The 16649-nt window shown below is 43.1% G+C and overlaps 1 protein-coding gene and 5 non-coding genes across 6 annotated transcripts in view; all 6 read left to right on the top strand.

The window, feature by feature from the left end:
- Positions 1 to 2940: 2940 nt before the first annotated feature.
- On the top strand, positions 2941 to 3022 carry trnas-aga (transfer RNA serine (anticodon AGA)). The gene has a single exon. It is a non-coding gene; the product is annotated as a tRNA-Ser (tRNA).
- Positions 3023 to 3647: 625 nt separating this feature from the next.
- On the top strand, positions 3648 to 3729 carry trnas-aga (transfer RNA serine (anticodon AGA)). The gene has a single exon. It is a non-coding gene; the product is annotated as a tRNA-Ser (tRNA).
- Positions 3730 to 4763: 1034 nt separating this feature from the next.
- myo10l1 (myosin X, like 1) overlaps positions 4764 to 16649 on the top strand; it is an 82464-nt gene continuing 70578 nt past the window's right edge. The window contains exon 1 of the mRNA XM_030781829.1: positions 4764 to 4985. Coding sequence (XP_030637689.1) covers positions 4764 to 4985 — 222 coding nt within the window. The remainder of the gene's footprint in view (positions 4986 to 16649) is intronic.
- On the top strand, positions 5989 to 6070 carry trnas-aga (transfer RNA serine (anticodon AGA)). The gene has a single exon. It is a non-coding gene; the product is annotated as a tRNA-Ser (tRNA).
- Positions 7664 to 7745, top strand: trnas-aga (transfer RNA serine (anticodon AGA)). Its single transcript has one exon. It is a non-coding gene; the product is annotated as a tRNA-Ser (tRNA).
- trnas-aga (transfer RNA serine (anticodon AGA)) lies at positions 10203 to 10284 on the top strand. The gene has a single exon. It is a non-coding gene; the product is annotated as a tRNA-Ser (tRNA).

Below are 16649 nucleotides of genomic sequence, written 5' to 3' on the forward strand. Positions count from 1 at the left end.
GGTGGGGCATATTATTACTGTATTATTTTTATTTCAGTTGTTTTTCTAACCCTTTCTACTCCCTCAACTTTCACGATGTCACAGGTCCGTCCTAAAGGCTGAATTATACTTCTGCGTCGAATGTACACCATAGGTACACTACGGCGTAGGCTCTGCATAGTTACGTGCCCCCACGCCATAGTCTACACCATAGCCTGACGCGCACCTGCCGCAGACCGGCACGTGATCGTTTGAGAAGATACGGTTTATACAGCCTCTCCCTGACTTACAACCTATGCAACTTTCGACCATCCGTACATATGGAAATGTAACTACGAGTAGTGGCGACGCGTGTCAATGCAGACCACATCAACTGTGATTGGTCTGCTTGGTAGCATCACACTCTCTCTGCTTGGTCACACACACACTATCTCCTCTGACGTCTTCTCTCTTTTCTGCGTTGCAGTAATTTCAGTAAAAGTAACCGTTGTTCAACATTTATCAGCTCCAGCTCTAATATGATCCGCTCAGTTTCAGTCACCATTGAAAACTGAAAAGAACACACGTTATTTTGACAGCTCCGTTTGTTTGCCGACCAAAGTTTAAAAACTAGTCCTTTTTTAACGCAAAACTTGTTTTATAGATATTGCTGTGCAAAGACTGAATTGTTCAACAGACTTTTTGTTCAACATTATTCTCGCCACTGTTTGTAATGCATGAGGAGACTCAAGACAGTGGAATAGAAACCCCACTGCAAACTAATGCATTGGCGGTGTAATTACAGAGTGATAAACTCCAGCACCCCCGCGACCCTAATTAGAATAAGCGGCTTAGATAATGAGTGAGTGAGAGTGAGTGCAGACACACCACTGCACCAGTAAATGCTCACAGCGGCGTAGGCAATGGTGTAGGCACTGCGTAGAGCCTAGGCAGAAATATAAATCAGTCTTCAGGCTCATAGCAAAACAGGAGGGTTCGCAGCTACACAGAACCTATACCGTACATACAGCGTAGCTTCCAGTGTTGTAGTGCTCGAGACCGGTCTCAAGACCGGCTTTTGAAGGTCTCGGAATCGACCGCATGTTCTCTCGGTCTCAGACATAAGCTGTTTTTCAATATGCGTTCTTCTCTGTACTTGTGTTCTCGTGGACTTGTGAAATGTCATCAGTCACGGCAAAAGTACTGTTCCATTTCAAAGTTCACACCTAGCCAAGAACAGATCAAATACCCGGATGTATTCTCGATTTGTGGGTTATATCAAGGATGCATCAGGAGATGACTTGTGTGGACCTAGGGAGTCAAGATTCCCAGAATGCATTTCACCCATATTTCACAAAAATAACGGCAATGGCGGCAGGCGAGCTGCCACATAACTGTAAGTTTCGTATTCTGACTGTTGTTCTGTCTCCAAGTGTTGTTTTTAAGATTTTTCAGACGAGAAAGTAATATTTCAGAATTCGAATACGGGTCGGTAGCGCCTCCTTGAAAGTCCTAAATGTTCCGAGATGTGACATCTACTAGCGGACCGCGCTAACTAGCTCAAGAGCCTCTAGCTAGCAAGAACGCTGCTGTTTCAAATGCAGTTTGAGCACACTGCATCCTCCCGCGTCACCAGGAGCCCAGACTCCCGGGTGGAACTCGCGAGTCCGAACTCCCCAGAACGGGGGTAGGTACTTGGCGTACTTCGTATTGAGAGACGGCTATAGAGAACTCGGGATTTTATTTCAAGACCGGTCAAGACCACAACTGCGGGGATATCAACCGCGGTGAAGTTAGCTTGAAATTAGACATTTGCCCGACATTCACCACACAGCTAGATCTCTATCTCATTAAAAGTTATATAAACTATTTACGCATTATATTATCCTGCCTTGTATTCATCTGTAAATTACAGTGTTCGAACATGACATTAAATTCGAATGAATAACAATCTAAGGCACGTTGTTGCGTCCTACTGTTTGCTCCACAGTTCCTCTTGTGCGGAGATGGCGTTCCAAAATAAAAGCCCCTCGAAAGTTCATGAATCCTGAAGAGTAACTTGTGTGCTGCAAGCAGAATATCGGTGAACTACAAGGCCAGGCATCGTCTACAAATTTTGAATATATTTTATGCTCAGTTTCTCTTTAAACAATAGTAAATATTATTCCTGATTGCTCTTCTGCATAATAAGAATAACTTTTGAAAACACATTTTTTCAATAACTTACTAGTATCGATGAAATGACCATAAAAGTATAATTGTGAAATTACGTCTGGGTCAACTTCAAAGGTCAGGCCCGGTCCTAGTGACTAACGGATGTAGACATTTCATTTCATCTTGAATATCAGTAGCACTCTGGAACTGATGAAATAAACACATAAATACAGTTTTGAAACTTGTGAATTTGTGAAATCACATAACATGTGAAAAAAAAAAAAACCTTCTGGGATCCACCTCAAGGGTCATGCCTAGTCCTAATAACCAACCAAAGGATGTAGATATTTCCTTTCATCTTATATATCAATAACACCGTAGTGTTGATAAAATTAACATAAAAATACAGTTCTTCTCAGACATTCGTGAAAACAGTCCAAAAAGCGCTTTCTGGGGTTGATTTCAAAGGTCAGGCCTAGTCCTAGTGACCAACCAAAGGACGTAGACATTTCATTTCACATTTCCACATTTTATCGTGTGTCATGCAGTGTGGGACTAGCACTGGTCTGGTCCTGGTCTTGACGCAGTCTTGTCCTGCCTTGGTCTTGGTCTTGACTTGGTCTCGATACACTCTGGTCTTGGTCATAACTTAGTCTTGGTTTAGGTGATCTTGATTACAACACTGGTAGATTTGATGCAGAAGTATAAACTGGTCTTAAATGTTTAAGCTGGGGTAGAAATCTGGCTCTCATACATTGCTGCCTTGCATGAGGAAATAGCTAGGTTTGTGTTGCTGCTGGGAAACAGCACAGATGCTATAGGGGTGTGGTTGTTGTGGCCGAGTGGTTAAGGCGATGGACTAGAAATCCATTGGGGTCTCCCCGCGCAGGTTCGAATCCTGCCAACAACGACTCCTTTAATAATAGAATGGTGTATGGTCTAGCAACGTGTGGCTTTAAGGCAGATTTATACATTTATGGAATCACAATTAACAGCAAGTAAATAACCATAATGTATCAAATCTGTACTTCTTTTTATTATTAGACACGTCCATTAAGAGGTCCATTTGCAACCTAAACGTGGTACCACATGGTACATGGTACTGATCTCTGTTGCCAGAAAACTTGGAAATGAAATGATCAGTACAATGTCTGGGTTATGTACAATATACAACAAGCTATTCTATATACAATGTAGAATATCTGCTTGAAAATACTTCTTAAGGGGTCTCAAGAGGCTTATGAGAAACTGAGCATATTGTATTATGTCTGTTTATTGATCTGAGAAACTGGCATCAAACAGGAAACAACTCAACCTCCACCCTTGCCTGTTCTCCATTCTGGGTTTGATCTATTACAATCATGAATCAATCTTAAAACCTCACCTCACACCCTGCAGCTCCACCTGCCTCTCCTCTTGTTTCCTCCATGGCTACATCAGGGTTCTCATGGTAGACTTAAACCTGTCAGATTTAGCCTTAGACATATGAAAGAAAGGGGGTCGGGAATTTCAGGTGCACATATTTGTTGTGTGTAGTTGTCGTGGCCGAGTGGTTAAGGCGATGGACTAGAAATCCATTGGGGTCTCCCCGCGCAGGTTCGAATCCTGCCGACAACGTGTATTTTGACTGTTAGCTGCAACAGAATTGGTTTAGCAATCTGAGACTTGTGGCTTCAAAGTAAGAACTCAATTCCAATAAAGTAATGAATGCATGACCCGTATTTGTCTGTGTATACTGTTGTTTCTCAAACTGCGGGCTGCGGACCGGTGCCAGGGTGGGGCGAGGAGACTGCCAGGTCCCCATCCCATTGCCTGAACTTCTTGCTTTGAGAATAGTAACAATAGTTACTGTCAGTCTGCAGAACCCTGCCGCTGCGTCAGTCAAATTATGCTCGGTGCTTCTGTCACTTACCATGTGATAATAGCAACATTTTATTGAAGATTCTGGAATGTTAAACGTTGTCCCACCCATGACAGAAGCACCGAGCATAATTCGACTGGCGCAGCCACAGGCCTCTGCGGACCACTCCAAAACTAGGGGTGGGGCCATGAGAAGGGAATTGGGATTGGGCCAAAGACACCACGCATACCAGTGTACTCCTTAGAAAAGCATGTAACTTCATTTCTGTTTGTCAGCTAAGTCAACCTAATTCTAAATGTCTGTCAGGTAATAGTGCTTCTATGAAGCCAGACTCTTTACATGCCACATACAACTTTTGGATAGCAAGTGTTCTTCTACACATTTGCATGCAACCATATCTATTTACATCTATCTTTCTTGTCATCGCACCATTCCAAGTCCTTCATCCTCTCTCTTGAAGACTTCAGGGCACTCAACCTGAGTCCTTTACCTCATCTTGACTCCTGCTGCCTTCTTGCCTAAGACAACTCCGTCACAATAGGTGTCAGAGGTGGGATGCCGCCTAAGCAAAAGCAGGAGGGTGGCATGATCTTAAGAAGCGGTGCCATTGCAGATGATTCAGAGGAGGGAGCAGTTGCAGCAAGCTGAGCACTACTGAGGTCCTACCCCAAACCATGTCTTCCTCAGTCCCTACTGTCTCAGAGCTGGCAGGAATGCTGCAAATGCTCATGGAGAGGCAGGCAGCCAGAGATGAGTGCCTCAACAGGGATGCTGCCCAACAGGAGCAAAGATGGAAGATCCTCCAGCACCAGTTCCATCAGCTTCAGGCGCAGCTAAGTTGGAGACACCGATATATGAGAAGAGTGAGGAAGCGGACTCAGTGCATGAGTCAGCCCAGGAGCGGGAGGAGCTGCACAGGGCTCCATTCGGCTTCAAAGAACACAAGCTGCATCCTCTTACTCCAGATGACAACATCAAACACTTCCTCACAACTTTTGAGAGGATAGCTAAGGTCTGTCACTGGCCCAGGGATGACTGGGTTATCTGCCTTGTGCCCTTATTGACTGGGAAGTCCTGTAGTGCCTATGCAGCACCGGATGTTCAGCCACAAACCACCATCTTGACTCCTGCTGCCTCCTTGCCTAAGATGGCTCCGTCACACTGGTGTAGAAATCTGGCTCTCATACATTGCTGGTTGCTGTGGCCTATTGGTTAAGGTGACAGACTAGTAATCCACTGGGCGGGAGTGATAGAATTGGCCTCACTCCTGGCAAATTCCTCAAGTTCGTCTTGCACCAGAAGACCAGTACTAAGGAGAGACCGCAGGAGAGGTGATTTTAAGCCATCACATTTAGCCTTAGACACATGAGTGAAAGGTAGTCAAGGATCACAGGTATAGCTGGCCGCCACAACTTGGCCATGACAACACTTTGATTTGTGTGGTTGTCGTGGCTGAGGTTCGAATCCTTCCAACAACGGATGATTAGCAGTGATAGAACTGGCTAAGCAATCTCAGGCTTGAGACTTACTACATGCCTACTTGTGCTCCTACCGTAACAACTCCAATGTTTCTCTGGAACTGTCTGAAAAAAGATGTAGCCTGTTGGAGTTTTATGTTGCTCTGGATAAAAATATCACCTACGTCAGTCTAGTTATTGATGTGTTTTGGATAATCGTACTTCTCTGTAGCACTGTTTTGACCTTTAGCAGTAAAAGAATTGACCAGGGTTCTTCTTGTTTTCTCAGAGATTACATGTTTAATCCAGCAGAAAACCTGGACCTCATCCACTGCTTGTAGGCATGAATTTGGTTTTGTCTTGCGCTGGCAGACCAGCACTAAGCAGAGTCCAGTGGAACAGCACCGTGCTTCTGTATAAACATCCTGCTGTTTTGCCATGAGGCTTTCAGCTGGCGCAGAAATCTGGTTCTCTGCCTGGCACGAGGGAACAACTGGACAGAGGTGAAGTTTGTTTTGCTGCTGGGAAACAGCACAGGACAGGACAGGCAGGTGTGAAGTTGTCATGGCCGAGTGGTTAAGGCGATGGACTAGAAATCCATTGGGGTCTCCCCGCGCAGGTTCGAATCCTGCCGACAACGTGTGTTTTGACTGCCAGCTGCAATGCAATTGGCTTAAGGTGTTGTTATACTTGACGCATTGGTCGCACAGTACCATAACCGTTTATACTCGCGCTTGACTGGCTGCTGTCTTCTCCTAAACGATAGGTGTTGTTGCTGAGAAAAATACAATCCATACCGCTAAAATAGCAGTAAGAAGAGGTAAAAGAACGCAAAAGACGGTTGTTTGCTCACAGAAATACCTGATAAAATCACAACAAATCCCTTGTTGATGCAACTAAAACTTCTTTCCATCAGCTTTTCATTTTACCCTATGCTAATCACTTCTTTCCAGCGAATAAATGTCTCATGCAACTTAAAATATTTGATGTGAAGTTTAAGTTTAATTTGCATTGAATAGTTGGATGAAAACCCAGCTAGTGTGACAGCATTTTATTGTGCGTTTGTTGTGACAGGGCATGCGTTTTACACTACTTCTGGTTAAAGTGTGCTTGATGGATAGAAATGCGACTGGATTTTCTGGATTTTGTTACATATTCCATTCCAATTCAAACAAAGAACGGAAGATTGGACTGGCTTGGTTATTGGATAAGAGGACTCTGTCATTCAGTTCAGCAGTAGGTTATAAAGAATGTGTAGGCTAGTGATGGAGGTTGCAGCCCCCTTGACTGAACTTCTTGCTTTGAAAAGCATCCCCGCCTTTGAGAACTTGCTTAACATTCTAGAATCTTGAATAAAATGTTACTACTTTCACCTGGCGAGTGACAGAAGCACCGAGCATAATTTTACTGGTACAGTGGCAGGGTTCTGTGGACCGGCAGTTTCCTCATAGCGGACTGGCATGTCATAGTTTGAGAAGATATGGTATATACAGCCTCTCCGTGACATACGACCTTTGTGACTTATGACCATCTGTACATATGGAAATGTAACTACGTGTCGTGGTGGCATGTGTCAAAGCAACTGTTATTGGTCTGCTTGGTAGCATCACCCTCCCTCTACCTCAGTTGGTTCAATGGTCGTGCATACTGTCTCCTCTGATGTCTTCTGTCTTTTCTGCATTGCAGTTATTTCAGTAAAAGTAACCATTGTTCAACATTTATTAGCTCTAACTCCAACATGATCCGCTCAGTTTCAGTCACCATTGAGGAATTTTCGTCAAAATGGCGAACTGAGTGCTAGTTATTTTTAGAGCTCCATTTGTTTGTCCCCCAAAGTTTAGAAACTAGTCCTTCTTTTTAATGCAAAACTTGTTTTACAGATATTGCCCTGCAAAGACTAAATTTTGACTTTTTATTTAACATTATTCTCTCCATCATTTGTAATGCATGAAGAAACTCAACACAGTGGCATAGAAACTAGTGTTTTGGCGATGTAATTTGAGAGCGACGCAGACACACCAACGCAAAAGGATAAATGCTCACAGTGGTGTAGTCCACTCGCTTAGGCTACGGTGTAGGCTCCGTGTAGAGCCTACGCAGAAGTATAAATCAGCCTTGAGTCTTTTATGAAGCCTGACACTCCAACATCCATTGCTGCCAGGCATGATGAAAGAGCTGGAGAACGGTGAGGTTTGTCTTGCTCCAGTTAAACGGCACCAAGTCTGCATAGGGAGTTGTCGTGGCCGAGTGGTTAAGGCGATGGACTAGAAATCCATTGGGGATTCCCCGCGCAGGTTCAAATCCTGCCGACAACAGTAGCGTAGTAGTTAACATGCTTTAACAGGAGGTCTAAAGACTGATCTACACCATAGACACATAGCCTATGCTGCAGCCTGATGTGCACAAATAATGGGGCAGCTAAATGCAAAATCGTTCAGACGGTGATACAAGTGTGAAACTTTGCATGTGGTTCACCTTTAGAAATTAATGTTAGCCCATCGAAAATCCAATATGGCTGCCATTTTTTAAAATGGCAACCAAATTATGGCCACTGGATGCAATTACCTTCATATAATCAAAACAAACTGTCCAAAATTAACAGTTGATGGGTCAATTCCTATGTTTTGAAACATGGAGATTCTATTTTTGTAATCTGGGTTTGTAGGATGGATTTATTCATCATTTTTGGAGGGTTTAAGACAATTTATTTCTCAGTTGTCTAATATTTTACTTGATTCAGTTTTCATGGTAAATAGGAATCTGGATGCATCATGGTGTATTTATTGAACCTTAGAACTGGCACACCCAGCTACTTAGTGCCATGCAGGTCAGGCCAAACTGATAGCATTTGCATGTTCCATGACATTCGGTTTTACATATACATTTCATCAGCTGTTGGCAACACTTTGCAATAGGTTGAAGAGTCGTCCAGCAAACCTTCCATCCCTCACCATGCTTTGTCCACCCCCAGTCACTAGGATTCAGGTACTGTGGCCTACATACGATTGCCTGACTCCTGGAAGGCAGCATGATTTGCATGTTGAAGGAGGGCATCTTGAGTTGGTGTTTTCTTGCAAACAAGTCCAGACACATCTTGTTAACCCTTATAACAGTTCTGGACCTGTCATATGTGGTGACTACATACTTCTCTAAAGTTTGCATATCAGTGTCATCAATGACTGGTTGATGTTGGCTAAGCTTCAAGAAGACGAATGTGATCAGATCATACACATTTCAAGCATCCCAAGCAGACTGCTTTCCTTTGCTTCAAAATGCTGACTCTATATCACAACCACTAAAAGCATGAAGGAACAGGATTCCTCTTGTTTTTTCTAGCCCGAGTACAGAGTAGATCTCATGAAAGGGGATCCATTTCAGGCTTCGTCCTTGACCAAAGGCAATCCACAGTTTTGCAACATCCACCTCGCTCAGGGATACTGCTATTAAAATCACATTTGTGTCATTTGCTTTAATCATCAATACCTTGTCGCCATTTAGGACTGAATCTTTTGCTTGCACAAGCATTCATGTATATGCCTCCTCATGAATACAGGGAGATACATTGTTTATACACATTGCTTGATTTGACTTTGCATTGTCCCCCTTTGGTCACAACGATTGTATTTGTTGTTTGGGCGCCAGCAATTTCATCTGCTGGAAAATGAAAGAGCCCAGTTTTCTTGGTGTTGTCTCACAGAAAGTTGTGCCAATTATTGGGTGTTTTGGTGTTTTGGGGGTGTCTGTCCCCCTCCTTCTCATTCCCTGCCCTCGCTTTATTATTGCCTAAGCTTTCAGACTAAATGGAATGTAAACATCAAAAACTACATTATAATTATATGTGTAATTACATTACAGGTTGATTTTCAAGTGGATAACGTTATGTTTATAACCCTTGTGCGTCTCCCTGTTTGATGCTTGTATCACAAAGTGAATGATTCCCCCAAAATTTGCACTTAGCTGCCCCACTAAAATGTAACTACACAACATGGCTTCATCTGTAAATGTTCTAGCATTTCTTGGGATCACGGTCATGGTCAGAGCTGAAGTTCCAGAGCAAGACCTAGCAACTTTTCCAGAAATACTCCCAAAAGACTGAAGTGTGAGCAGAGCCATAAAATTGCCAGAGAAAAGGGCGATCCATTGATGACAAATTTGCTCCAGGACTTTTGAAACAAAGCATATTTCAATGTGTAAATTAGACTTCAAATCATGTCTTTCCAGGAATTTTATGTCACGTGTGAAGAAGCTTGTCACAGCAGTTTTCTGGGAATTGTGTGCAAATGTGAAAGGGCAATTGCCAGCATTGTCAGAAAAATTTATCCAGCTACGTTCCAGGTATCATAAAGTAAGGTGCCTTACCCAAAGGCTCTTCCCAAGGGGTCAGACCACAGAACAAAGACATCACTTATGCTTCTGTGCTCTTGACCAATGCGTATAACCCCAGTGTTGCTCTAGAGCTGTCTGAAATCAGACACATCAGTGTACACCAGGGGTGTCAAACTCCGGTCCTGGAGGGCCGGGGTCCTGCTGATTTTTGTTTTCACCTCTTAGTTACCTGTTGATTTTCACCTTGAGAACAGGTGTGGACACTCTTCAGCCAATCAGAGATTCTATTTAGTTGGTCTACAAGAAAAACAGCAGGACCCCGGCCCTCTAGGACCAGAGTTTGACACCCCTGGTGTACACCATTGTTGCCAGCCATGGAGAAAGCAGTAATCAAAGGTGAGTTTTGTGTTGCTCTCGGGGAGCAACATCAGTGGGTCATGTGAGCTGTTGTTGTGGCCGAGTGGTTAAGGCGATGGACTAGAAATCCATTGGGGTTTCCCCGCGCAGGTTCGAATCCTGCCAACAACGGGTGTTTTGAATGTACCATGACATAACAGGATTGGCAATCTGAGGTCTGTGACTTTAAGCCCAAAGTAAAGTGCTTACACTTCAAACAAAGACTGTGTTGACACCTTGCGGGTGATCTGATGACAAGTGAACGGTTCTAAAGTACAGGTGTAAACACACCCAATGCGCATTGATTTCACGTCGAGAGCCAACCACTCAGGTGTCCTGGACCGCATATGTCCACAATCATTTAGCAGTGTAAACGCGAATGTGAACAAATGTCCTAAAACAGCGATCAGTGATCACCAGATTTATCTGGCATCTCACATGTCGTGAGCACTATCTCCTATCAAAAAAGTAAAACTGAAATCCAATGAAAGGGGTAACATGTTGTAAATGATGTACATGTTTATTTGCATATAGAGCGGGGAAGTGAGATCCCATCGCAAGTGGTCACTCGTGACACATGTGGAGACGGATTCTAAATCCAGGTGTAAATGGACGTACTTTAGAGATGTCCACTTGTGATCGGATCACCAAAATTGGATCTAAAGCAAGGTGTTAACAGGGTCAAAGACACTGCTCCTGAGCAAAGTATATAGACCAAAAGGAGGTTTCTGAACCCCGGAATCAGGACCTTTTATACACCAAGTACTAAGTGTACAAGGAATTTATCTTGGTGCAGGTGTCAATATAGAACAAAACCATTAAGAAAAGTATTAAAAAAATACACTATGAAAACATAGAATAGACTGTAAAATAGACTAAACCAGGGCGAGGGGAAGATGTCCTTTGTCTTTAAAATCTTGAGTAGAAGTTGTTGAGCTGGATTGGGAGCATGGGGTCTGTTGCAACGTTTGAAGCTTTGGGCCTGTAGTTTGTAGTGGTTCGGAGTCCTTTCCAGATGGAGGAACAGTCATTGGGGGAGAACTGTTGCTTTCGTTTGTCCCTATATTTGTGTTTGGCAGTTTTGAGTGCTTTGTTCAGTGCATACTTTGCCCTTTTGTTTGCAACACGATCACCACTCCTGTGAGCCTCTTCTTTGGCTGTGGGCAGTTTCCTGAGCTCACTGGAAAACCAGGGTTTGTTATTGGTATACGCATAGATAGTCTTTGACGGGATGCAAGTCTCCTCACAATAGCTACTATAAGAGGTGACTGCGTCTGCATAGTCATCCAGGCAGATTTGAAGGAGTCCCAGCTGGTAGGATCCAGGCACTCCTTCAAGTCCTCTATGGCACCAGGAGACCATTTTCTCACTGATTTAACTTCAGGCTTTGTAGTTTTAAGCTTTTACCGACACGATGGGACAAGATGGATGAGGGAATGGCCAGGGTTTCCAAGAGGGGCATGTGAAGTGCCCTGGTATGCATCCTGAATAGTGATGTAGCAGTGGTCCAGAGTTTTGCCTTCTCTGGTGGGGTAGCTGATTAATTGTTTATATGTTGGTTATTCCATACTCAGGTTGGTGTGGTGGAAGTCTCCCACAATGATGATGGGAGAATCTGAGTGTTCATGTTCGGCTTCAATAATCTGGTCAGCCAGGTGTTGTTGTGCTGAGTTTGCTGGTGCCAGTGGGGTGGGGGGGTGGGGGGGGGGGCGCGCATAAACCCTGATCAGAATTATAGAGTTAAATTTCGTAGGTGAGTAAAATGGCTTGCAACAGATGATGAGGGATTCCAGTTTCAGGGAGCACGTTTTGGACAGAACAGCAACGTCTCTGTACCAGTTGTGGTTAATGTAAAAGCATACTCCACTGCCTTTGGTTTTCTGACTGAGTTTGGGATCCCGGTCTGCTCTGTGCAGTGAAAAGCCAAGTTGTTCCACCGCGGCATTGGGAATAGTTTCACTGAAGCAGAAAGAAGATATAGTAAAGGGCGGCTGGTGGTCTCCCGTTGGGTTACTCCGAGGAATTTCCATGGGAATACAGGCACAAAGAGTGGAGAAAGGTGCTGTTTGTCTTGATCCACTGGAACAGCACCAGGATTCGAGAAGGCGTGGTTGTCGTGGCCGAGTGGTTAAGGCGATGGACTAGAAATCCATTGGGGTTTCCTGCCGACAACGAGTGTTTAGATCGTTAATGGTGATAGAATTGTCACTGTTATAGAATTGCTTGAGGCCTGTGGTTTTAAACCCAAAGTAAGGTGCACTCTGACAAAGAAACCCTCCTCTTACCAGAGTGCTTCTGAGGAAATCATATGACTCCAAGGATCCTCTGAAGGTGTCTGAAATCAGAAAGGTTCAAGCCCTGCTGACAACGTTAGTTGCCAGGTGATTCATCCCAAAGTGAAGCCCCTTAGAAAGACAGTAATCAGTATCAATCTGTGGTTAAAAGGGTTAACTGCATCAGTTCAGATCACAGTGTTGGTTGAAAAGTAGGCACTTAGTCTGCTGTTAGTCTGATGCCTTTGTGGTTTTCTGCCAAGGTTCGTCATGGTTGTCTTGATGGTCTTATTCTGACATCGTGACCTGCTGTATTATTACCCCATTTTAACCAGACGAAGCCATTATGTCGACAATCACACATTACTCTTTAATGGATCCACTCTGCCAGTCAATATGCCTTTATGTCTGAGTGTTCAGACGAGACACGGTTAACTCCATGCTTTTATCAGCCAGTCCTAATGATGAGTATTGATTAATCAATGATCCGTATTGATATGGAATGACTAAGCACACAAGTGTGTCTTTCAAGGTCTGCTGGTTGATTTTTCATAACACATCAGGGATCTTCATGTGTATTGCAATTTTGTCTCATTTATCACTTCGGAGTAATCATACCTGTTAGTTTATGCAAGCTGATACTCACATCAGTCGATGATTCAGACAATCCGATTCAATGATACATGTCAACATTGACACACTAACTGAAAAACATATAATCTTGAAAATGACTGAAAAACCATTTTTTTAAAGAAAGGATCTATAGAAAAGTTGCATAGGAAATTTGTCTTTTGGATAATTGTGAAACGTTGATGAAAACCCAGTTTCCTGGACGTATCACGTATCTTAAATGAGAATGAAAAGGAGAAATGTCTGTGCTTGAGACCTATCCCTGTATCAAAACAAGCTAATGCCTGAGGGAAGTTTTGAAAAAACTTTAAACTAAAAAAAAAAAAAAAAAAAAAAGAAAGTCGTGAAAGCATGGCGCTTGCTTTCATCGCACTTTTTTGTGCCGTCTTACAGAATGGGACAAGCTTTCATTTCTCCCTCCAGCTTTTCACTTGTGAACTTGATCCTCCGCGCATTCTGTTTTTTTTTTGTGCTGTGAATCAAAACACATTCGACGGAGGAACTGGTTGTACTTATGACCATTACCGCAGCACCATCTTATAATGCATAACACTGTGAATTTATATTCGATGAAGTGTAAAGATCTCACGGTTGCCACGCCCTTCAGAGTGTGTCCTCTGAGATTCGCTCTTTGTGTTTGGGAAACAGTACTCTCCCTTGACCTACCTCTCCCTAGTCAGACAGGTAAGTTTATCTCAGTTTATGCTACATACCTCAGGGATTTTAGGTTAAGTCATTCCTCTGTAATCTTTGTGCCCACACGCGGGCACGCACACACACACACACACTTGTGCACATATGCACAAAGATGTTGGGGTGAATGAAGGCATTAAGGGATTAAAAATATGTTTGTTACACTATCTGAAGTAATTTTACCCTGCACTGTCAGTGTTGAGTCATGATGTTTCTCCACATTCTCTTTGTGCATTGTGGGTAATGCGGTCCTTCAAAGGCCTCACAGGCAATTATTGGCAACTGACTCAGAGTGACTTACCCACCTCCATAATCAAAACAGCCTTCATGGTAATCCCCCTGCTTGCAGAGCCCTGGTTCTACACGTGCCCAAGACAATGATTCTGCTGGGTTTCCTTTTTTATCCGCTGCAGTTGCATGTGGGTCAAATTTATTTTCAGATCTTTGCAGTAATCCACAAATCTGATTGACTGAATTCATTGATCCACTCATGCTTTCATTACTTTTCATTAAATGCAAATTAAATCTTATTCTTTTTGAGGCTAGTTTTGTTTGTCCTTTATTGAATTGGCTGGTAAGCTATGTGTATTAGTGTATATGTGTTTGTGTCTCTGCAAACTTGGGATTGTAAGAGCCTTCGTGATACTAATGTATTTAAGGCAGAGAGTCGTTAACGAATGAGAACGGGAGAGAGGGAGAGAGAAAGCAATATAAAAGATTTACAGGGCAGACACTCAGAAAGATGACGGGGCGGCTTCTTGAGCGAGGAGATTTCTCAGAGACCAGCTGTGATATTTCTCAAGGTCAGATTTAGTACTGATGCTTAATATGTTCACTCAGTTAATTTATTTATTTATTTAGGTCTACTTGGTTTGTTATGTAAGGTTCCTAGCATCAGAAATGAGAATACGCATGTGTATTCTTTCGTTCTCTTGTTCTTTCTTTCTTTCTTTCTTTCTTTCTTTCTTTCTTTCTTTCTTTCTTTCTTTCCTTTGTCCAAAACCTATGATTACGTCATCCTGCATTACTGTAAATGCCAGCGTTGCTGGCTGCTCTCATGTTTCACTGTCAGAGACCATGATGTGTCCCTCATGCCCTGAACACATGGGACACTCAACATGGAGGATGTCGCTGCTAGAAACACAGGGATCTAGCATGTCAGTCTGGTTCACTGATCAGTAGTTTGTGTGTGTGTGTGTGTGCGTGTGCGTGTGTGCTAGTATAATTTCATGTGTGTGTGTGTGCATGCATGTGTGTGTGCTGGTTTAATTTCATATGTGTATTTGTGTGTGTGTGTGTGTGTGTGTGTGTGTGTGTGTCGGTTGGGTTGATAGTGTGTGTTGTTCGAAAGCAACAGGGGCAGGGGAAAAAAAGTCCATTTCTGAGGCTAAGCCAATTTACTGGACTCCGCAGAGGGATTTATGGTTATTGCTATTGGCTGGTGTCTCTGATTGGCAGTAATCTGTTTGTCCTCCCACCCAATGAATAAAGCCAGTATTGATGAGCTGCTGACAACTGACACAGTTGTCTAATTTAGCACTGCACCATTCCAGGAGGAGGAGGGGGAGGAGAGAGTGGAATAGACCAGAAATCTATTAGTTTGAATGGCAGAATTAGAATTTACACTTTCCAGTTTCTAGCTATGAGATTGACACTGATTGGAGGAATGAGAGAGAAACATTAAGCTATTGTGGGGGGAAATACATTGCTGAAACATCAGAAGGTTTTGCAAGAGGTTTTTAAATACATTGTAGGGTAAAAATTTGTGTGTGTTGGGGGGGGGGGGGGGGGGGGATAACATGCAGAGCAAATTTACCAGTGTTGAATTTAATCAACTGTCTCTATTAACCCTCCCAGGTCCTGGCCATACAGTGGAAGCACCCTCAGAATCACTGTAACACTAGCCAACTTGTTGCCTCTTTCATGTTATCCTATGTTGAACGCTGTCAGAAAAACTGATTTAGTCTGGAGACAGGGTGAGTATGCCAGGGAGGAAACGCTTCCTGACTAATGGGTCTGTAGTCCCCTGCTGGTCCCACTATGTATCAATGAATGATCTACTTCTGCATGACTTTTACACAGCCATCACTCCCCACAGCTTCAATACAGGGACATTCTGGTATCTTAGCCATGCTTCAGGCAATGCTCTAGTCAAAAGCTAGTGCTCAGCATGTCTTTAGTTTAGCCAGAAAGTTGGCTGTTAGATTAAAACCAATACATAACGCAACCGGTTCTAGATGTTGATGATTTGTTTATTAAACTCAGAGGCCCATCTGTTAAGAAAAATACTACTATGTCATTGAACGGTGCTCATTAAAATTTGTCTCAAGCATTAATTGTAAGATTATTACTTCATGGTGTCTTTTTAATGACTGGAACAGACTTCATTCTGGAAACTGATGTGAGTAGTCTCCTCACTGTAATCAAACAGTAACATTGGCTGCCATGGCAACACTGTTGTCGTGTTGACATAAAAACTCATCTCATGACAAACTCTTTAAATTTCTCTCTAAATTTATGATTTAATGATTCAATTGATTTAGGATTAAGTGATCTTAGTCGTGACATAACGTCAGCAGTTCTTACACTGTCAGTGTACCTTCTCCATGTACATTCTTCTTCACAAATAGAGCCATTGTTCTAGAGATATCTGTGCTACAGACCTTAAGCTTTTTTCAGGCATAATGTTTTACTCTTGATGCCAGTGGGCATATGGAGGGTGGTTTTTGGGGGTCTGGCAGAGTGAGCTGATTTAAACTGGACCCTCAGGTGACTAATTAAGACTTGAGGTTCTTCATCTTCCATTGAGCTGTCACTGCAGGAAAGTAATGGACGTGGAAAGAGAAGGGGCCCGTGTGTCCCTTTCTCGAAACAAAAGATGCCCATTCAGGAGACCGCGAC

Source organism: Chanos chanos, chromosome 8 (assembly GCF_902362185.1).
Source record: "Chanos chanos chromosome 8, fChaCha1.1, whole genome shotgun sequence".
Lineage (NCBI taxonomy): Eukaryota > Metazoa > Chordata > Actinopteri > Gonorynchiformes > Chanidae > Chanos > Chanos chanos.